Here is a 24,563-nt window from a genome sequence, read left to right as displayed (position 1 = left end):
TTAGATAGGAAGTTAACTTGGAAAACACACATTTGGAGAAAACGGCAACAACTAAATTTAAAATCTAATCAGTTAAATTGGCTCATCGGAAGAAAATCAAAACTTAGTCTAGAAAATAAATTATTGCTATATAAAACTATATTGAAACCAATCTGGACATATGGAGTGCAACTATGGGGCTCAGCGAGTACTTCTAATATAGAAATTCTCGAAAGATACCAATCGACAATGCTGAGGAAGATAACAAATGCACCATGGTATGTCAGCAATAGGACACTACATCAAGACCTTAAGATGCCTACTACAGTTAAGGACGAAATCATGACCACAAGTGAACGATATATTACGAAATTGGAATCTCATCAAAATCATTTAGCTCTTAACTTATTAAACAACGTGGATACAATTTACAAACTTAAGAGGCCATCAATTCTCGACCTGCCCTACAGATTTTTGTAAAGTGTTTTTATTGAAAAATTTGTTGTTGAGAGTGCTTAACAGCTATTTTTAATGTTCCAAAGTCAATTTTTCGTATTACATACGGTAGTATTTACTTATTGTTCAATATATAATAGAACAGATTGTAAAGTAAATAAAAAAAAAAAAAAAAAGTTAGTGCTGCCAGCGGGATTCGAACACGGGACCCCTAGAACATCAATCCGAATCGCTACCAACTACGCCACTAACGCCGCTGATATCACATCGTTTCGTTAAGGTAATCGTGTCGCCTTAAGAGAAGAAATTAGCCACTAGAGATATGACGTCACTACACCTTTAGCCTTAGTCCCTCCCGTGTGCCCATTCCCTGCTCCCAGTGCTTTCTGCTCTGCTTCTGCTATAAACAAAATGAAGTATTGCATTTAAATGTCAAACATATGGTAGTGTTCCAAGTTGGGGGATATCATCTTTATCAGTTAGCCTATTTCAACAACACGAAAATTGTTAGGTAGCCTATCTTAAGTTTGTTTAAATTTATCGCCTTGAATTTTATCATTGATTTTATGTTGGAAGTAGTTAACATATTGACTTTAGAATATGTTATAAACAACCTAGCCTAGTTCTAATAATTAGCCTAGGCTGAGATAAACCATTGACTAAGTTATATAACATAAACTTACTTAAGGAAGAAATAAACAGACTAACTTTATTCTGGTTGGGCTATGTCTTTATCGGGAATTTTCAAAAAAGCATCACATTATATTCTTGGGTCTCAGAATGAGTCTCAGCAATGCCAGTTTACTAATGAAGGGGAGATCATATTCTGTAAGTACAAATTTTATCATTTTGCATAGCTTACTACTTACCTGGACTAACTTATTTGAAGTTTATGCATATTTTTTGTCACCCAGGTAATCATATCACTATCAGGGGTACAGTTTCTTAACTTGGCTATGCTAATAACGATTGAAACTATGAATTGAAAATATTGATTAACTTAATAGGCCTAATTGATATTTTTAGATAGACTATAAGATTATTAAATTAAACTATCATAACCTAAGTTAACCTAACCAACCAAACTTGCTGATAGTGAACAAATTGCTTGAAGGTTTATACTTATCGAATCAATATAGTTTCAATCAATATTAGCATAACCCAGTTACGAAACTGTACCCAATCCCAAGTTATTTAGGCCCTAGGCCTATTGTAATAAAACCAAAGTAGTAAAACTATGTATTTACTAGGCAAACTCACCCTCAAATTCTTCACAGTAGTTGCTTGGATCCAAACCTGCACACTTAAGACCAGGCTTAACATATATGGCGACACCGCCACTAGGATTTGTCCTACAAAAATGACAAAAAGATCGAGTTCGCCAATGTTGCTATAACACTGAACTTCTCCAGACACTAACCAGTGTTCAGACACCACCCACCTACGTAATAGCCACTTCCCTATAGGGATATTTGCTAACAGCAGACTTAAAGAGTAAAACACATATTTTTATCCCAGTAAACGACCCACCAGCAGTTGATAGACCAGGGTTCTCTGGCTTACATTGGATCCTACTCTTGTATGTCATAAGAAGTAAAGAGTTTTATTTTTTTTTTTATCCTTTTGGCAGACTAAATATGAAAATGCAGTGAAGATATTTTCAGCACTGCAAAATACCTCTACGATGACACAGAGTGTATATAATCAAATCTGTTAAAGTCCCACAGCAGATCAATAATTATGACGGTGGTATCTATTTGCTTATTTTATATTTTCTGAGGGCGCAACATCCAAGCCCAGAGTTTCAGGTATGGTGTCCCTCAGGGATCGATTGTAGGTCCGTTGTTATTCCTGGTAATGATCAATGAGCTTGATAGAGAGATTGAGGGGTGGTGCTTTTTGCTGACAAAACAACCCTGGTGTCACGGGGACCCCAAGTTCAGCTGTCCACTGCAGATTCCAACCATCATCTCTCCGTAGCATCCCTCTGGTTTGTAGAAAATGGTTTTCAGATCAACCAGGATAAAACCCACACACTGGTCTGCAGTCTGGAAAGAAATGCCCCACCTAATGAACCAGTTAAACTCCTTGGATTCGATCTGGATAGAAAATTGGAGTGGATCAGTCACATAGGCATAGTTAGCAGCAAACTTTCTAGGCTACTGTCATTTTCTGTGCTACTGTGCTATCTGCTATAGCTGCGTAATTTTCCAGGCTAAACAGTACCTGCTGAACATCTATCACGCCATGGTCACAATCACTAGACATAGTTAGCAGCAAACTTTGTAGGGTTTGCTTTCTGCTACAGCTGCGTAATTTTCCAGACTGAACAGTACCTGCTAAACATCTATCATGCCATGGTCTATGGCAGCTATGTGAGCTATGGCCTACTACTTTGAGGTCATGCCGCTGATTTTTAAGATATATTAGTGATCCAGAAACGTGATGTAAGACATTACCTATTACATTTAGTGACTGCCTTGCCTACTGTAAACCCATCTTTGCAAGTCTGGGAATATTCACCATATATATAGCCATTGCATTCTGGTATGCTGACTGCTGATCCATGACCACTGCGACAAATTTCAACTTTGTTCAGCGGTTCATGACCACCAAACAAGGCAGCACGGATTACTTGATGTGCCCAGGGTTAGACTAGCGAGAGCCCAGAAGAATTATAACACAGTAGCAATAAAAATCTATAACAAGCTGCCTAACTCTATCAAACATCTTGCACATAATCTTTTCTCAAAGAAGCTGGTCCCTCTACTCAAGTCAAGAGCCTACTACTTCTTTAAAGAATGTTTTGAAGACAAATTTCTAGAATTTTCTGACTGATCCGCCTATATGCCAATGTTGTTTATATGTGTTTTATATTTAGTATTTAATGTATGGTATTTGTGAATTTGAAAGTCTGACACTATCAATTCCTTTTGGGTAAAAGATGAAGATACGGTAATAAGGTAACTAAAAAAATATCTAACTTTCGTAAGTTATTTAAATTAGGCCTAATATTATTACCTAGTCTGACAATTTTAAGGGAACATTGTTAGCTAATGAAAATCCAATGATTTGGATCTTACAGGTAAGAACAATGTCTGCGTTCACCCACCTACGATGCTACGACAAGACACAGATATCATCCATCATCCTGGCTACTTAACACTCACGTGCCAGACAAACAGTGTTACCAACAGACCAACTTTGATGCTAGCATGGATACCCAACCAGGTGCTTCGAGGCAACCCTGCGACAGTGGAGCAACGTAGCCTCTCTGCTTCAAGGTAACTTAACTTGCTTTGAGCCGATAGGCCTTCCAATATAATAATTTATTTGTTTTGATTTCCACAATTAAGAGATCTAATTAAAAAAAAGAAAGAAGATTCTGAAAGAAAGAAGCTAGGCCTATTTTAGCCACCTACAGCAGGGGTCGCCAACCTGTGGCCCGCAGGCTACATCCGGCCCGTGAACAGACTTAATCCAGTCCACGTTGACCTACTGGAAAATAATTATTTTTATATTATTGGTATAAATCGATGATCGGTAATAATGTGATTGTCATATGCGATCGTGGCAACACTCCCGGCCATATTTTGTGGTCTCCTTGTAAATGTTATCAAGTATCAATTATTTTAATTTTCATTACAATTTAAATGTTCAATTAAGTAAACTTAGTAGGCATACATTGAAAATATTTTGTTGTTTATGTACGTCATTTTAGGTGTTTATCATCATTCCTACTAAAAACTTCTATTATAGAACAAATACTAATGTCATGGTAAATATACTGTAAAATTAATTGATATAAACTTTATTTTGAATTAAAATAAGTTAATCATAAGCCTACTTATGTTATGACAAATTGTAAATATGACAAACACAGTTTGTATACCCATTTAATATGTGAGATTGGCCAATTATTTTGTTTGGTACACGGTACCACAGTGCTCAAAAACGTACAGAATTTAAAAATTATTAGTCAAAAGGTATTTAGAAATAAAAAATCTGCAAAATTTCATTTCATTTTTTTTTTATATGTTCAAAATTCATCGCTGAGCTCTTAGTTAGAAAACTACCTCTTTGTGGGTTATTTGGAGGAGGGCTACCTTTCTACACTGAAATCTTGACGGTCCAGCCCACCTTTCCTTAAAAAATTTCAATGTGGCCTTTGAGTAAAACAGGTTGGAGACCCCTGAACTACAGTGGGCCAAAATAACCAACAAACAACACGTTATGTGTTTTCGGTATAAGATTTAAGGATATTTTCTTTTGATGTAACATGAACTGTAAATTTTTCAAACCAGACCATATTAGCAAAAAACAAACTTTGCCAAATGACATAACAATAAATTAATTACAAAATTTCAGATTCTATGTTCTATGCTATAATTGTGTAAGAAAAATACCATGTAAGTTACTAAACAGTTTTAAAAACTTGTACATATTTCCAGATTATTAACAAACTACAGTAACAGCTATACCCTTGTTTCACCATGGTAATTTAAGAGGACGCGGAAGAGAACAATGTGGGTCTTCATACCTGCTGCATGAAATAATTACCTGTCCATAATTTATTTTAGAATCAAAACATAATGTTACTGTTTTGTTTGATCATTTTAAAATTTAGTTAAAGGGCTTAGATGTTCTAGTCTACCTATTATTTATTAGTTATTTACCTAAGTTATTTATTCTAGTTACAGTCTACAAGTGGTGCTGATGTGTCAGTAGCACTATATATTACTTAAATGAGTATGTGCTTTTAAACTCCCAATTATATTTAATGAAGACAATAGTGAGGCAATAAAATCAATTGCCATACTTGATATTAAAATAGAGACTTCTTCTAAGTCTTTTAACCCAATTCTTTGATTTGGGCCTCTTTACCTGAAGCTCATTAAAAACAAAAACAAATTAATGAAAATGATGAATGAACATTATTAAACATAACCTTCTTTTAAATAACCCAAGAATTTTCAGTGTAAATAAAACATCAACAAAAAACATTCCAAACATTTGGTTCGTAGTAACAAATTAATTCTAATATCAATGTAAACATAAGAATAACATGCCAACTTAAAAGCGCAAGCAGGGAGCCAATTGGACGGAGCCCTAGGAGGCTAGGCACGAGCCTGGGATTGTTTTTAACATTACTTTAGGCTAGACTTAAGTGTTGCGGCATTAACACTTGATCATATCCATTGTTGATTTGGCGGGATTTGAACCCAGAACCTCAGGGATTGAAATCCCGCGCTCTATCACTAGACCAGCTCGCTTGCATGGGGGAGCCTTGGGAGGGTCTCAAAATAAAAATAGGCCTATGTCCATCACAAAATCCAATTTTATTTTTCTGTAGGCCTATTTATTAAAATCTGTATTTTTCACATTTATAATAGGTACAGTATTAGAAACATAAGATAAGAAGGAAGATTCTAAATCTAAATATTTATTCTATAACTCCGTCCCTCAACCTAAATCCAGCTAACTTAGTCAAGTAGGCCTATAACCTACGGTATGTTGTCCTTGTGTCAGCTGGCATGAGAAATTCAATACTTCTGTTTATATAAGTAGTGAGTGCAGTAAGATATACATAAGAGTATCGTCTATGATAGTTTAGGTTCTCTCGTACAAGCTATAAATTAAACTTGAGATCCCTACATGTTTCGGTTGAATAAAGACAATTTCATGGTCATTGAGATCAAATTCATTTATAAGATTTAGCTGTTAAAAAAACATTTAACACCTTTTTCAAGATCTGTTATCTTACAGGTGTGGCGATAAGCGGAGACAGTCAACCGAATCAATTTCGACACCAGATTCGTACAGACACAGTTCGGCTGATAGTCTGGAGTCTCACAGCAGTGTGCCGAACAGTGATTGGCTTAGAGAGATAGAAAGTCGTCTGAAGCGAGGCAGCCTCTCATCAGACAACTCCATCAAGAGTCCAGATGAGAACAAGCCAGAGTGTTGTGAATCAGTGCCAAATATAGTGATCGATACTAGTCCTCCGTGCTCATTAGATAGTGTTAGTGATACTTCAATGTGTGAGAGAAGGATGTCTGCGTCTAAGGAGATGCCAGCGTGGATGGTGTCGCCTGAAGTGCTCGCTCAGAGACACAACCTCACATTCCCTGACAGCGCTACCGCCTCACCAGTCGTCCGGAGAGCCTACCGGACCTGTCGGAAGTTTTCTGTCGATCTAAGTAAGTATTAGATTTGGGAAATGGGTTTTGATCAACCATTAACTTTCTGGATGCTTTTCGGATACCATCCGATATATTCACCATCTGTTTTTTTATAAAATCACTGGTATAATAAGTTACTTTTATACAAGAGTGTGCTAAGTCAACAATTCTGTTATGTTCAACTGACAGCTTACTCCATAGACACAAGTTAAGCATTACTGTAAAAACAAAATCACAACATTCATGTTTAATTCCCATACTGATCTAATTCAAAGAAAATAAAAGACACCCATGTCTCTAATAATATTAATTTAGCTAGAAAGCAGAAAGCATTTTTCAATGACTATAGATCTCCTATAATTTGCTTTGCAGGTGAGATGAGATCGTTGCGATTGTTCTTCAGCGACGCATCGTCCACACAGGGGCAGCTGGTGGTTGCCTCGCGGCAGTGTCAGTACAAGATCCTACACTTCCACCATGGAGGGCTAGACAGGCTGGCCAACACGCTACAAGCATGGAACTTGCTCACTGTCCAGAGTGACACTAGCAATGATGACGCACCTTACAGACACTTCATGGTCTGCAGGTTGGTGAGCGCAATGTTCTCTTCTCTTTTTTGTGGTTTTCAAATAAAAAGGAGAGTCTATATTCTTATTTTGACACAATCAATTCCGACTTTGCCGGTCACTGATGTAGGATTCAAGTATCAAGGAGGCCTATCTATCATTAAAAGAATAAGCCCATCCATTTCTTTTATTGGTTTGCCAAGAAATCATAAAACACAATATAGTTCAAATTTCACCATAATAATAAAATACAGGGTTTTTTTTTAACGTAACCCAAATTAAGAGTACTGTCAGACACATGTTAACGACAAAACAAGCTTATATTTTGGTATCCTTGTTTTATTTACTTCATTGCCGATCAGCTGATATGCATTGTCGCATAGTTATCTTTGAGGTTTAAGCCGCGTTTACACCGGAGTTTTAAACAAAAAGTTGCAAACTTTTATTGCAAACAGCAGTTGCAAACAGTAGTTTAAAATAAAAGTATGCAATTTTTATTTCATGGTTTTGTTTCCATGTTTCATGAAAATGTTTGAAATAATTTCGACCTTGATTGAAACATCGTCGATTGAAAAAAACTTACACTTGGTTTTCCCATCGTCGGCCTGCGATCCCCGATCCAGACTTATTGCCCTTTTTAGATTCCCTGTTAAATTGAATTATAGGTTCCTCATCTTATTTTGCACCTCTGCCTCGCTTAAGTTAATTTCCCGTGAAATGTCATTCCACGTATAGTTTTTCTTGTTTTTTGTTTTTAAAGTCAGAAATAGTTTGATTCCAAAGCACTTCATGTTCTCTGTACAAGCTAACTTAATAATATTGTAATCTCTTCACTCCATCTCACTCAGGAGATCATCACTCACAACACGCACGATACGAGATAAGTCACAACAAACACGAGGTAGCAGTCCAGACAGGGTTCACTGAGTCGAGATACAGAGTGGTGTGAGTGATCACGTGAGTGAGACTGGAGGTGGTAGCGTAGGGGATAGCGGAGAAATGTTTCTGTTTCGTGTTTCAACGGCTCTTAGTGACCGAAACTAGTGTTGCAAACAAAGAGTTTGCAACTTTCTTTGATCTTCACCGACTTCAAGTGGAAACAAAAATTTCTGTTGCAAACACTGAAAAACTGTTTGCAACAGCAAAAAGTTTTGTCTGAAAATGGGCGTTTTTAGAGATGTTTGCAATTTCTGTTTGCAACTCGTGTTTCAAACTCCGGTGTAAACGCGGCTTTAATGTTATTCATTGTAAATAAGGCTAAACATGGTGTTTCCCCAATCTTGAAGAGTTGAAAGATTACTTTAAAAGTAAATCGTTGGTAGCTATAGGTTGGACTAACTTAATAAAAATCGTTCCTCATCCAAAAAAATTATATTTTTTTCTAAATTATTGTGGTATTAGAAGTTTATTTTTAACCCATTGGCGCCGACTTACGAGCGTTACTCGTACGGCCGCTGCAGGCCCGGAGGCCGACTTACGAGAGCCGCTCGTGTCACCGCTAGGCAGCGCCATTTTTTATTTAGTTATTATTATTTTTCGCCCTTTTTGTTTCTTCTTACTATTATAATGTTTATAAATATCTTGCTTCTTGATTTGCGTATTTACTAATTTATTTTAGCTAATAACAAACAATTTTGTGTTGCCATGGAAACCACATATCACCAAAAATCAGCTGCGGTAAGGTAAACAAACAATTTTTTTTTAAATGTCATTTCTTATAAAAGTACACAACTTTTGATTTTTCTACGTAGGGAATCGATCGACCTTTATAATAGTAGTGTTATTTGGTGTCTGGATTAATCTTGGAATTTGTATATCAAGTTTACTTTCAAAATATTGTTCTGAAAATTTTTATTTTTATAATCTTTATATATATATATATATTTTTAGTTTAGAACTTTGACTATCCAATTAACACTTTTCTGTAGACAATTTTACTGTGAACAAAATGGTGAAAGAATTATTAATTTATTACCTAAGGTTTTCTTTCTGTAGCAGTTAGAGTAAAAGTCTACAAATTCGGTAAAATTAATTGCCGCCAGAGGGTGCTGCAGGTAGCGGATTAATTCCTTCCCCAATGGGTTAAATCTCCTTATTTGCAAACTATAAAATTTTTATTACTTTCTCCCCCTAGGCTTTTCGAAGTTATGTCTGTCTGTCTGTCTGTCTGTATGTATGTATGTGTAGATGTGTACAGAGCTACAGACTACACCTGTGGTCAGATTTTTATGAAATGGTTGTAGTAGGTACTAATCCATGATTTCTCCAGGCATTTTATCATTTTTTTAATATTTATTTTTAATGGTAATTTAAAAAAAAAACCTAAAAACAAAGAAAAACTTATTTTTACAAAAACTGCCTTTAACAGCACGGTACAACCCCCGTTGAATATTTATTGCAACTCATTAGTTGCAATAAATATTCAACGGGGGTGATTTTCCCATAAAATAAGAATCGGATCACAAAAAAGAAAAATGGCTTGACTGATTATGATTAAAATTTGGCATGATATGTACCTTGTAGTAGCAATACACAAAATTGTACAATCCCCAAAACTGTAAACATTTTGGTTCCTAAGTTATTGAAACTGTTGTGATTTTTTCCCCATAAAATACCACAGTTGCTCCCAATGTTCATTATAAGGTTTGTTGACAATAATGGGAGATTGTATGTGTTGGATTGCTGATACCCACCGCTTGTTCATTATAACGGTTGTTGACAATGGGAGAATGTATGTGTTAGATTGCTGATACCCTCCGCTTGTTCATTATTAGGGTTGTTGACAATGGGAGAATGTATTTGTCAGATTGCTGATACCCTCCGCTTGTTCATTATAAGGGTTATTGACAATGGGAGATTGTATGTGTTGGATTGCTGATACCCACCGCTTGTTCATTATAAGGGTTATTGACAATGGGAGAATGTATGTGTCAGATTGCTGATACCCTCCGCTTGTTCATTATAAGGGTTATTGACAATGGGAGAATGTATGTGTCAGATTGCTGATACCCTCCGCTTGTTCATTATAAGGGTTATTGACAATGGGAGATTGTATGTGTTGGATTGCTGATACCCACCGCTTGTTCATTATAACGGTTGTTGCAATGGGAGAATGTATGGGTTAGATTGCTGATACCCTCCGCTTGTTCATTATAAGGATTGTTGACAATGGGAGAATGTATGTGTCAGATTGCTGATACCCTCCGCTTGTTCATTATAAGGATTGTTGACAATGGGAGAATGTATGTGTCAGATTGCTGATACCCTCCGCTTGTTCATTATAAGGATTGTTGACAATGGGAGAATGTATGTGTCAGATTGCTGATACCCTCCGCTTGTTCATTATAAGGATTGTTGTCAATGGGAGAATGTATGTGTCAGATTGCTGATACCCTCCGCTTGTTCATTATAAGGGTTATTGACAATGGGAGATTGTATGTGTTGGATTGCTGATACCCACCGCTTGTTCATTATAAGGATTGTTGACAATGGGAAAATGTATGTGTCAGATTGCTGATACCCTCCGCTTGTTCATTATAAGGATTGTTGACAATGGGAGAATGTATGTGTCAGATTGCTGATACCCTCCGCTTGTTCATTATAAGGATTGTTGTCAATGGGAGAATGTATGTGTCAGATTGCTGATACCCTCCGCTTGTTCATTATAAGGATTGTTGTCAATGGAAGAATGTATGTGTCAGATTGCTGATACCCTCCGCTTGTTCATTATAAGGATTGTTGACAATGGGAGAATGTATGTGTCAGATTGCTGATACCCTCCGCTTGTTCATTATAAGGATTGTTGACAATGGGAGAATGTATGTGTCAGATTGCTCATACCCTCCGCTTGTTCATTATAAGGATTGTTGACAATGGGAGAATGTATGTGTCAGATTGCTGATACCCTCCGCTTGTTCATTATAAGGATTGTTGTCAATGGAAGAATGTATGTGTCAGATTGCTGATACCATTTATTTATCTCTTTGTCCAGGCCAGCTGTCAGTGAAAGTGATCTGCACCCTGAGGAAGGAACTGTTTCTCCTATCTCATCAGCTGATTGGGTGGAAATGCTCAACTGTGACGGCCAATTGGAAGATGATGTTCCACTTAGAAAGGTAAACAATAAGGAAACGTACATATTAACCAACCGCTTAAATTAGGCTGAATACAATGATCTGAAAACTTTCCTAATGTGCTACCTAACATTGGTATTTTAATGCAGTTTTATTTCTTATTATTTTCTATCTATGGTTGTTGAGTTTACTTTGATTGAATGGATGATTTGAGTCAGTTTCTTTCTAGATAGATAGTTGGTCTAGAGGTAAATCGTCATGTACTTAACATTGGCCTACTTCTGTTTTCTTGACAGATAACTTAATCTGATTTTTTTCAATTTAGGGAATTTTTCTGGGTGGACTTTCACCAGACCTACGCAAAACTGTTTGGCCATTCCTGCTGCATTTTTACTCATTCCAGTCAACTTACGCGGAACGAGAACACATCTTACAGAGACGGAGGCTCGAATATCATCAGATTAAGTAAGTACAGAAGACTCTTGATTATTCTAAATTAGTGGGCCTAGCAAATAAATTAGAACTATTAAGAGTTTGATTTATTGGAAGAAAAATAAACAATTCAAATTACAAAGAGTAAATTATATTAAATACTGTACTATGTGCAGAACGTTACAATTAAACAGCTTATTTTAGTCACTTTACAACAATCAACAGCTTTTTTTTATTTAGTAACAACAAATCTGTTATTTTGTTTCCTATTTTATTGATTATTGGTCATGAATTACATTATTTACATTATTTAAGATGCCTCTGTGCTAACCGGATGTATAGTTTCCTGTTATGATAGGAAGAATTCTGTGCCTTTGAACTATAGAACGTTTTGCTGCTGAAACTTGGAATTACTCTTGTTCCAAATCGACCTTCCCTCTGCTTGGCTTTTTAAATACTGAGAGTATCAAAATGCATGGTAAAACTTGGAAATATTGAGAGATTCTCTATGGACTGAGCTTTTGGAATTACCGAAAGTTTCATTTTATGGAGTGTTTGTATAACGAGAGTAGTCTGTATCAATTAACACCTACCTTTATCTGGTGATTTTACCTTATGTTGCACCATTCACTGTTGTAGTGGATGGAGTGAATCAGTTACGTGTTACCTTGTGACAAAGGTATGCTGCCTGAAAAGTTGTTATACACAATTGATCCTAAACACTCGCAAAACTGCTAATATTGTTCCAGAACCAGTGGTTATTTTAAATTTTGCATCACAAAAATTACACATTTCAGAGCCATCTTCAGTTACCATTTTCTGAAAACACGTTAGCTACAGAAGATTATTTGTACAAGACATATTACTTTCATTAAGCAACATCACTGAAGCTGAAACATACAAAAATCAATTTGATTACTCTAGTCCCTTACTAGCCTATCAGCCTATAGTTAAAATGTAAGTGAGAAAATATTGCTATAGCTGTGCTGTGATATTACAGAAATCACAATGAAAAAGGCAAGGATATGGTAATGTAGTATCCATCTATATTGTTAATACAATGGAGATACTGCTGCAACTCGTTAAGAATCTCATTTACAGCTAATCTTAGTCAGTAACCAGCCCATACAGGTCATCTCCCTTCTTTCTTAACTCACATTTGAATCATATTTAACAAAGACGCAATTGAGTGTTCATCAAAGATTCAACTAGTTATCATTCATTGTAATAATTAAAGAGGTAAATCTTTAACCTAAATGCAGTGGGAACTATAGCCTACAATATTCAACAGAATAATCTGCTTTAATACTTCATGGCAGTTGGCGTTGTTGTAGTTGTCGACGTGAAAGTTTGGAGGGTGCGGCAAGGGAAAGGTTCACTCGCAACATTACCTGTGTCGTAGAGAAGGATGTTGTAAGAACGGACAGAAGTCACCCGTACTACGCGGGAGACAGCAACCCTCACGTGCAGACCATGATGTGAGTTACTGTTACTAGTATAACTGTTGGGAAGGGGGAAAGAGCTTGTCAAGGGTTGAGCGCAGAGCTTCAGTGCCCCAAGTCCCTGGTTCAAATCCCACCAATCACCAATGGATTTTATGTGATAATGCCGCAACCCACTAGGGATAGACTTAAGTAATGTGTAAAACAGTTCCGGGCTAAAACTAGCGTCCTAGGATGTGAAGGTGGGACAAAAAAAACTAATTCGTTGTATCTTCAGGCAATTTTTAAGTTTATTCGTGATTTAACAAAAAACTCTAATTTTTATAAAAACTGCTCCAACAATTTTGATTGAAATTTGGTACCTATGTTATTAAAATATATATGGTATATGTTAAAACCTTAAACAAAATTACACAAATCCTTTAAAAATTTGCTAAAAATCAAGATACAAATTTCATCAAATGAAAAAAAACCATCTAGGAGATACCATGGAAAACCAACATCCCCTATTTCATAAAAATTGTGCCCTGTCTGTACACATCCACACATAATTTCAATGTCAAGGTAATGGGAGAAAAAAATGTGTCGGTTTGGTGATACCGTTTATTCAATAGGCTAATTATTTTTACATTAGAAAACTTTTCTGACAGTCACAAAAGAGAACACCATTTAGTCAAGTAGATAGTTTATATAATTGTTGCTCCACACTGAAAGTACAATTCAACCAGATATTGTGTCGCAGTAAATTTTAAAGATGATATCTGTATGATTTTTTAACAACAGGGATTTGTTTGGCGTAAAATGTGTAAAATCAAATTATGATTTTTAAAATAGAAGGTGTATTGTGTTGCACAAAATAGCTATTATAGGCCTATTATTACATTTAGAAAGCACTGGGATGTTTAAAGCACCAATTTAGATGGTAGCTTGAATATTTTATGCTTCTACGTTTGTTTGAATGTAAGTGGTTGATCTTCCTTTCCTTTTTTTTTGTTTTGATCAATTTATAATTAATATAGTTTTTAACTGGCGACGAATCAAAAGTAACCAAGTATCTTTTTCATTAAAAAAAATGTTAAGGTACAGTATAATATGTAAGTAATTTTATTCAAATAGAACAAGGTGCGAAGGTAATAGATGTTACCACATTCAGTTTCAACATTCAATACTAGAGTCTTGCACTTTACACAAATGATAATGGTTAGATTGTTTCTCTTATCTCACTGATAACACAGTTCCTGTTCCATAACAATACTTCCTGTGTGATAATTGATAGACCTAGTGAAATGTAGGTCAGGCACTAGATGTAAACTTAAAGATTCAGTGACTAAACCGTTACAGATCTAATTTAATTTACAACATATCTGTGTGAGAAAACAAAATGGTGTGTTAAAAAAAACAAAGTACTCATTAATTGTGATGGATGGTTAAAATAGTATCATTTAAACAGACCCATTGTATACAAAAATAATGTTATTGTTATTAAAAACAAACCATAACTATTTAATCACTGATATAATATAAATTCTTTAATGTGAAAATATGCAATAAAACAAAATTGATAGGAAGATATAAGATTTTACTTTAGTTAAAACGCTACTCGCACAGCTTTTTTCTCGTCTCTATTCAAAACAACACCAGTTGTTAATTTTTCTCGCTCACCGATGACAGCAGACGAAAAACATATTAGATTTAAATGGGTCTCTTTAATTCTTATCACATAACCCAATGTCCTCATTTCATAGTGGTATATCTGGTGACAAAAATTTTGCGCTTTTGCGCTAATACTTCTACAAAAATTGATATTCTACTTTTTAGCGAATTTCCCTATAGAGAAGTATTAGTGAATTTCTCCCCTACACAATAATAGCTACCCATTTGTAGGTATTACCAACCATAGGTGGCACGGTAAGAACTGGAGCGGGGACTTGTATACTTTTTTATTTTGATGTTCCTAGAGGCCAAAAACACTATTTGTCCAAATTTTTATATGTTTATACAGCGTGTTCAGAAAAAGGTGTTGACATAATTTGCGTACTGATCCCTTGAGTCAAAATAAAGAGAAAATCAAGTATAACATTTTTTCCAAAGTCGCTTCAATAACCATTTTATCCATGTTTGCCTCCTGGATTGATAATGAGTAATAATAATAATAATAGGTTAAATACCTTGTTTACGTCCTCAATCCAAGTCGTCTTTTTATGATGACTATAGTTTCGGGGCCAACAGCCCCATTGTCAATGGTTATCGTTGAAGTTCACATATATACATAGACATAGTCATGAGTCAGTGTACCGGTCCGCACACTTTTGATTAGGCTTTTTTTTCATAAAATTAGCCGGTTTCTCGGAGTTCAATCAATCAATCAATCAAAATATCTTTATTTCATAATATGCAAACATATAGTTACATGAAATAGAGTCATGGGAACTAAAACTAAGTGAGTAGGTTATTTAAAAAATACATAAGGTTAAATTACATTCAAAATTATTAAGAGAAAGAGTCAAAATTAAAAGTGTCAAGAACAAAACTCCCCGATAGAAAAGAAAGCTGATTGAATTAGAAATGCTTTTGCCAAATTCAAAAATCTGTTCGTATTATTTATGTATTTCTTTTTTTGATATTTTGTGGCAAAAGGTCAAAATATTTGTTCCCTTTATAGGTTATTAAAAAAAAAAAACTCTAATTTATGATGTTTAACCAATCGATGGGGTCTTGTATTATAGCTATGGACAGTATTACCAAATGTTAGTTTATTGTTAGATATTACACTTTTTTTGTTTCAAAAATAAAGAGGCTACATCAGATTTTTTTTAGATTCAAAATTACCGTTAATGCCCTTTTCTGTTGGAGTAATATTCAATCCATGTTTAATTTAGAGGTTGATCCATAGATGCAGATACCATAAGACACATGTGAATGGATTAAGGCAAAATATATTGTTTTTAAAGTTTCAATATTTCAAGAGGTTGCCATTTTCCGAAGAGCATACAAACCACTAGTTGTTTTTTTTACTACAAGATTTACATTGTCATTCCACGTTAGGTTTTCATCAATAACTAATCCCAAAAAAGTTGTTCTCTCTTATTGATCTATTAAGTTTTCTTCAATGAATATTGTGGGATTTAATTTTTGCTTAGTCTGTTTGGTTGTAAATGTAACAAAATTAGATTTTTGTGAATTTAGCAGAAGGGTTTTAGGCAATTATATCGATCACGGACGTGTCGCTAAAAAATTTTTTTTTTCACTATTCTTATGCTAAATTACGTCCTGAATTCAAAAATGATTGTCATTTTTGTTGGAAAAGCACCGTTTTCCCAGAAAAACGGAAAAAACAAAAATTTTGCGGAAATGGGTCATGTGTATACTCGAATTAACCGGTAAAGCGAGATGAACAAGAATATGCAAAAAATTTCAAGATCCGATTAATATTAACGGAGATACGACCGAAAGAGCGGGCGGAAAAGTTCATTAGTCACAGGAACAACGGCATCAGGAGGATCCGTAGGTGCTGCTGTCTGAGCGAGAGCGATTTAGAGGTTATTTGGTGAATATATATTCTTTATACCCTTGATTATATTAGGTTAGGTTGGGTTGGGTTGGGTTAGGTTAGGTTAGGTTAGGTCAGGTTAAGTTAGGTTAGATTAGGTTGTCTAGCCTAACCTAACCTAACCCAACCTAACCTAACTTAACCTAACCTAACCTAACTTATCCTAACCTAACCGTACCTAACCTTATTTTTGGCCATTTTGACGCTAACTCGATTTACCGACGCTTTTCCTGCCGTATCTCCGTAATAGTAATCGGATCTTGAAATTTTTTGCATATTCTTGTTCAGCTCGCTTTACCGGTTAATTTGAGTATACCCATGACCCATTTCCGCAAAACTTTTGTTTTTTCCGTTTTTCCGCTTTCCGGGTAAACGGTGCTCTTCCGACGAAAATGACAATCATTTTTGAATTCAGGATGTAATTTAGCATAAGAATAGTGAAAAAAATTTTTTTAGCGACACGTCCGTGATCGATATATAATTACCGGGTTTTACTATCAAAAAAGTCTTTAATCATTGATAGGTTAATATGAGATGCAATTTCTAGGCTTTCTTTACTATTGGCAGTTACAATCATGTTGGTGTCATCGGCATAGATAGACAAATTTTATTGTTTCAGTTTGGCTGTTTACTTACAGGACACCCTGTATAGATACGTCTGTAAACACAATAACTGGATATATTTGACTAAAAACACACATTACTACCCTCCCTGTAGCAGCAAACCTATGTACTTATTAAATCTAATGTTATGTAAATAGGTAGATTTAATTTAAAATCCAATCAGGCAAATGGAAATTCCCTTAGTCTGTAGGGTTGCTGCGGCAGGGGTATTTTATTGGGGTTTGGCATAGTATTTTTATGCCAATTAAAACCCCACAGATATAAATTAATTTACTCTGAATATTTTTTAAATTATAAGTTCAAATCTTTTCTGCTTCTACGATCTTTCTTATCCAAAACTCCATAGGTTCAGTATTAGTGACTAAATGGTTTTTTTAGCATTACACTTGGTAACAGATAACAGCAACTAACACTTGTTATGTGACAGGAGGATCCTGTTGAACTACGCTGTGTACAATGCCAGTCTAGGCTACACTCAGGGCATGTCGGATCTACTGGCCCCAGTGTTGGCTGAGATTGAGACTGAGTCTGATGCCTTCTGGTGCTTCGTGGGTCTCATGCAGCGAGGCATGTTTGTCTGCACTCCGACTGACTCGGACATGGAGAGAAACCTGGTGTGTATCTGTCTTCATTGCTTGGTTAAAAAAGTTGAGGTAATGGGACTGAAACTTAGCAGAAACTATGACCCCAGAGTAGGCAGGTGAGATATTAGGATGTGTCCTTCCACGTTTTAAATAAATGTCTGGCGAATTCCTTTACATCCTTCACAATTCATCTGACTCCCTCTATTGCAGCTTTGCTGTAGTGAGGAATAAGAATGTAGCTTCTGTTGAAATTTTAAAAATCTTTGTTTAAAATGATTAAAACTTTGTACATATTCTGTTAGAGAGAGGAAGGGTCCAGAACACTGTTCCACTTAACTCTGAAAATATCCCATGTTATTCTTAAGGAGAATAAGTAAACTGTTGTAGTTTCCTTGTTTTTGGATAAATATTAATCGAACTTGGCAAATTTATTTTATACTAAGCTATTAATATTTTACTAAAAAAACACACTGTATTACCCTCCCTGTAGCAGCAGCAGCAAACCTAGGTACTCATTAAATTTAATGTTATTTGAATATATTGTAAAAATCAAATCAGACAAATGGAAATTCGCTTAGTCTGCACGTTTGATGCAGCGGGTGTATTGTTTAGTGACAGGAATAAAACAGATTTTGTAGTTGTATAACACATTGGCACCAGTGCTTATTGTGCTGGAAGCGAGCCCCAGACTTTGGTGCGTGGGATGCTGTGTTGAAATCCCTCCAATCACCAATGAATTATCTAAGTGATAATGCCACAACCCTTAGTCTTAGTCTGAAGTAATATGATAACAGTTCCGCACTAAAGCCTAGCACCCTATGATGTAAAGGTATGACGAAAAAAGTGCTCACTGCGCTATCTGACAAAGACAAGGTTTTATGTTATCAGATCAACATTTAAGATGTTCAACTTTCAAAATTTTTAAGTATAATTTAAAACATGGTTGGTTAAAAAATATTCTTTTGTGCTGCATAAACATACTCAATGATGATCTTTTGGGGATTTACAGAATTACTTGCGAGAACTGATTAGAGAAATGGTGCCTGAGTTTTACACACATTTACAAAAGCATACTGATGCCATGGAACTACTGTTTTGTCATCGGTGGATTTTATTGTAAGTACTTTGATGATGATTCTTGAGTTCTTAAGTTAATTCAGTAATTTTACTTGGTATACTCATTAACAAAAAAACACCATTAGAGTGAAAGCATGCAATAATCGACCATTGGCCTAGGCTTTTCCAGCAAAGTTGTAGAGATAACGTTCTCTTGATATATTTAACTTCCTGAATGCAATTGAAATATTTACTCACAATTAATTCATTTATCAAGAATATTTAATAACTAATCACCTTAACAAAGAAACTATAGACATTACTATAGGGGAATCTTTTCACTGCACCAGTCTAAAGTGTAACGATTTTCTGCAGATGCTTCAAGCGTGAGTTCCCTGAACCTGTAGTTCTGCGTATCTGGGAGGCTTGCTGGTCCAACTATCTGACTGATTATTTCCACCTGTTCCTCTGTCTTGCCATTGTCTCTGCGTACGCAGACGACGTCATCGCACAGTGTCTGCGCACTGATGAGATGTTGCTGCACTTCAGTTCTCTTGCCATGTTTATGGACGGAGATCTCATTTTGCGCAAGGTATCATCATTATGTTATATTTTGAATGTTATGGTTGTTCGGAAGTATGAGAGTGGGTATTGGAAATAAAGTGTGTAACTATAATGTGAAATGGTTTTGTAATCAGTGGATCATCTGACTAAGGAGTGTAAAATATTTTACTGGGCAACACGTTTCAATATTGCTTGTCCAAGGATTGTTTCATCGTACATTAACATGTTCATTGCATTAGAAAAAATATTATAGCTGAGTGAATATAACCAAGATCTAGATAGGTAAACAGACAGGGATTAAAGTATTGAAACAGAAAAAAGTGGCTATGAGTTATCAGCATAAGGCAACTTTTCCGTCCTTGTCTCTTTAGGCAAAGCCTCTTGTGTTTGCTTTGGATGTTTACCCTATAGAAATATTCTTAGCTTTAATGATCTCTTGTCATTTCCTTTGTGTGCGGTGTAGTTTATGAACAAGAATTTAAAAATTCTAGGGTTCTAAATGAGGTAAAAAAACGAGTACGTGTTTTTGTGAGAGGTGATTTGTGATGATTGAATACATAAATGAAAATTTACATATTTTTATGGTCATGTGAGAGAAATCACAGGAAGACTTTTAAATCAAAGACATTCCAAATTATTAAAAATATACAAAACAAATTGACCGAACACTTTGTGATGATTCAACTCTTCTTTTTCCACCAGTTTCTCTTAATCTTGATAATCAAGATTAACTGTCAATCAAGAAGACTTGATTTTAGACACTCTTCCGCCATCAGTTCTTTTTACTTGACCTATACTAGAGTAGTCTTGCCAATCTGATTAAAAACAAAACGATATTCTTTCACACTTAACAGTTAATCTAAGATGAAATAATGAAAGAAGTGATGAGTTTGTTCCTCCAATATAAACCAATACAAAATAATACATATTCTTGGATCTATGTTGCCACATTATCCAAAACTTGTGGTCACTTAGATCTTTATTTCTGTTCCTGTCTCATCTTTGCTTTTTCAATTACTTTTCCTAAAAGTTTTACTTCTAAAGATTCTTTTTAATACCTACATGTGTCTAGGCTGTATGACAGAATTGGAACTAAAGGTAGTTTATGTAAGCGTAAATAATACATGTAACAATCACTATTTGTAATCATTGTCTTGGACTGTAGGCTCGAGGGTTGGTGTACAAGTTCCGAGAACGCCCTGTGATACCCTGTACACTGGTAGGACTATGTCAGCTGTGCGGCACTGGTATGTGGGACTCATCACATGTCCCCACTGTCGTCTGCCGCGGCAACAGCATCACACCGTGCCCCCAGGACCCATGTCCGTATCGAGGCATCACCACCAACGGGTAGGAGGGAAACTGTTAAATATAACCTTTGAGACAACTAGACATACCATCCCCATGTTAAAGTTGTTACCAGTTCCAGAATTAAAATAGTTGAACTGAGCCTTAGACAGTAAGCTGATGTAAATTTCTGATAAGACTTATTGTCAGCTTCAGTATCTTTTATACCACATCTATTATCTCAGGAACAAAAACTTAGGGAGAAAAAATGCACTCTGTTAGTGGCTCATTCAACTATCATATTGAATTAAAAACCGGCTACAACTGGTCCATGTTGATGGGATGTCTACTTCAGCACCCAAAAGTCAATCTTAAACAATGAAAATTTTTATATTTTTAAATATATTTTTTGTGTGACACAACTCTCAAAAACTAATAGAGCTGTTGGTGTTCTGGGACAGAGATTTAGTTATTAAAACAATGGCTGATATTTCAATAATATTTAAAGTTATCGGTAATAGGCATTTAAACTATGTATTAAATAAATTCAGACTACTTTTTTTTTAAGTATTTTTAACAACACTTAAGTATTTTCCGATCATAATTTGTTAACCAAAATAAATTTTTTGTCAACCTGGGCCAAACATTATTGATTTCTCTTAAGCTGAAAACGTGTGTTAAAATCAAAAGTAACTTTTAATATATGTTTATTCCTTGTTTGATTGTTTACAACCATGCATGTTTGATTGTTTTTGTCATATTGCAACAAAAACATCCGTTTTTAATGCATGCGTTATGGGTCTAAGTAGAATTTTTAGTCTCTAGGGAGATCTTTGTGGTCAAATGGCGAGTGTAGGTCACGGAATACTATTTTCCCGACTGCTCAAATGGCAACCTATATTCGCCGAAAAATGAAAAAATTTAACCTCAAAGGGTTAATTGTGGTACTAAATAGACAATTTAGAGTCAGCAACTGATATTATTAATTTAGATTATCAATTATAATTAGAGTCAGCAACTGACATTATTAATTACATTAATCTGTCACTACCATTCCTTTAGTTCTTTTTTATATTACACATTGAAGTTTTTACAAAAAAAGCTAATAATACTTGATTACTTTCAGGGAATGAAGACTGATCTCAACATATCAACACTACCTTGCCTTCCAAGCCAAGTATGTACTTTTGGATTTAAACGTTTTAATAATAGACAAGTTATGGCCATTACTCATTATAGTAACATGTGCCCTGCATATCAACAATTTATTGTACATTGTAATGAAAATTAAACAAATATTATTTATTTACACAGGCAAGGTTAGGACCACATGGTCCTTTCTTACACTTAACCCGTTCATAAATATGAAACAAATATTTGAATTATTAAATAATTTAAATATTGTAATAGTCACTGGGGTTAATTTATGAACAATGTCTGTAAATATTAAGAAACACTATCACAGTGCTGGTACACAAATATTGGTGCTTTTTTGTTAATTCACTACCACTACTTTTTAATTGCAATTCCGTCTATTCACTACCAGAATTTCTTCACAATCAGAAAGTTTGATAGGGAAAGTTTGAGTTAGGTCTGATATATTCATAGACTAGGCTAACTATTAAAAAATATCGGAATTGCGATAAAAAAGTTGTGTAGTGAATTAACGGACACAAATTTTTGGTGGCTTATAATGTAAATGTAACAGGGTGTCCACTGACTGGGAAAAACGGGCATTATGCATAATTGTTGTATTTTACCAGGAATTTTTAATTTGCCGCGATCACGCATAAAGATGACGTTTCCGTGACTGCAGGAGACAACGATGAAATTTCAATGGCCGCGGGACAGGATTTATGATGTCCAAACTCCAAATGGTTGCGGGATTTGTAGTGATTTTGCCAAGATCGTGCATAAAGATTACGTTTCCGTGACTACGGGAGACGACGATGACGTTTCTGTGACCGCGGGAGACGACGACGACGTTTCCGTGACGGCGGGACACGATGACGTTTCCGTGACTGCGGGAGACGACGATGACGTTTCCGTTGCCCGGAGATGATGATGATGACCAAACTTCAAACAGCCGCAGGATATGTTAGTGATATTCTGCAATCGCGCATGACGACGTTGACGTTTCCGTGATCGCGGGAGACGACAATGACATCTAAACTCTAAACGGCCGCGGGATTTTTTGATGATTTTGCTGCGAATGAAAAATTCCAAAATGACACACTTTTAGAAAGTTTTATTGATATATATTTTTTGTAATATCTTCATTTACCATTATCGTGGAAGCTATTTAATGTGTTTAGAAGGGTTTAAAACTTAAATTGGCTATGTGAATTATTCGTAATATCTGCATTAATTATTTCTGTAGGCTTCTTGAAAAACAACCAATAACTCCAAAATCACATATAAGGCCTATATGAAAGTACATAAAGAATGGGGTTGGTGTAGTAACCCTTACAGAAAATTCAGTAAAATTAAAATCATCAGTAATTAGAATCTATTTTTTAGGTGTCGGTACGGAGATTCGATACATTTTTAAGATGTTAGTGATTGTAGGTTTAAGGATTAGTTTGTAATGTTCTGATTATTTAATCAGTATTATATAAAAATTGCATACTTGTGTCAGGTAATATTACAGTAATCATAAATTTTGTTTCTTTAACTGAGAATGCTTTTTTCCGATAACTAACTAAAATAGCGAACTGGGTTAATGCTAAAACAGCATTGTGAGAGTTGGCGCAAAAGCGCGTTGGGAAGTTTAGTATGAAAAGTACGACCTGAACTACCTGGAATTACTCATGAATTTTTCTGGTATGCCTGGTGGACACCCAGTAGTAACAAATTTTTATCTTAAATTTCATTGGTATTTAAACATTCAATGGGACTTTTCTTCAGTCCAAAATTGAAGTCTAAAGAGCTAGGATTAATTTACAAATTTGTGGCGAATCACACATAAACACAAGCTTCAGGTTTTACTATATGATGAGAAGTCTACTTGTGTTGGTTAATGTCTATGTACTTGTGTTGGTTAGTCTATGGTTATACCTAGCTGTATTGTTTTTCAACAAATCCTTTTTATTGTTAATTTCTGTTTGCAGATCATTCCGTTTGAAAGCTAGTCACATTGAACGTAACATCACTACTGTACTTTCATCTTCCTAGTTGAATATTTTATAGTTTTAGTAGTAGGTACCTATAACCCCTTAGGAATTTAGCCAAAGATTTTACTAAAATATTAAATGTGCTTACTTGTTACCTGAAGTAATATACTATCTTACCAACAGTTTTACGTTTCTCTGACATAGTTCTTTCAGATCTGTGTAGTTTTTATCAACACTGTTACCATATCTTTGTGTTTTATTGCTAAAAATGTTTCATTGTTAACTGTGATAATACATGGTTTTAATTGTTGTGATCCAGAAAGTTTTACCAGTTTGACTGTTATTTATTGTAATGTTACAATTTAGGACAAACAGATAGATCATGGAAATGTTTTTTTAATGGAGAAAGCACAGAAGAGACAATAATATGTTGAATTTTTTCTTGTTGCTTCCAAAAGCTATTTGCCAAATCTCCTCTGGTAGCATACTAAATATATTTGACCGTTACATTTTTTGTTAACCCTCCAGTACTTGCTAATAGTAACACCAGTACACGCGTGCGGACTGACAGTCCGCGTCTTACTCCTTACTGGAAACTCCCTTTTATATACCTAATAAAGTTCATAATAGCATCATCATTTCAAATAATCCAAAT

At 35.1% G+C, this 24,563-nt stretch overlaps 1 protein-coding gene across 3 annotated transcripts; it reads left to right on the top strand.

Annotated features, from left to right (window-relative positions):
• The first annotated feature begins 667 nt into the window (after window positions 1-667).
• Window positions 668-24,439, top strand: LOC129000934 (TBC1 domain family member 16-like). Of its 3 annotated transcripts, none has more exons than XM_054428024.1 (13): window positions 668-715; window positions 3,521-3,719; window positions 6,202-6,635; window positions 6,990-7,203; window positions 11,175-11,298; window positions 11,582-11,721; window positions 13,023-13,166; window positions 17,732-17,918; window positions 18,898-19,004; window positions 19,320-19,536; window positions 20,674-20,858; window positions 21,922-21,972; window positions 23,906-24,439. In XM_054428024.1, the coding sequence occupies exons 2-12, from the start codon at window positions 3,553-3,555 to the stop codon at window positions 21,926-21,928; spliced, it is 1,926 nt and encodes a 641-aa protein (XP_054283999.1). In that variant the 5' UTR covers window positions 668-715; window positions 3,521-3,552; the 3' UTR covers window positions 21,929-21,972; window positions 23,906-24,439. The 3 variants fall into 3 exon arrangements, with proteins under 3 accessions (XP_054283999.1, XP_054284000.1, XP_054283998.1); XM_054428025.1 differs by lacking the exon at window positions 668-715 and adding an exon at window positions 896-946; XM_054428023.1 differs by lacking the exon at window positions 668-715 and adding an exon at window positions 1,083-1,263.
• The last annotated feature ends 124 nt before the right edge of the window (window positions 24,440-24,563 follow it).

Source organism: Macrosteles quadrilineatus, unplaced genomic scaffold (assembly GCF_028750875.1).
Source record: "Macrosteles quadrilineatus isolate MER2022 unplaced genomic scaffold, UCM_ALF_1.0 Scaffold_8__2_contigs__length_117827958, whole genome shotgun sequence".
Classification (NCBI taxonomy): Eukaryota; Metazoa; Arthropoda; class Insecta; order Hemiptera; family Cicadellidae; genus Macrosteles; species Macrosteles quadrilineatus.
This window is presented reverse-complemented; position numbering and strand designations above follow the sequence as displayed.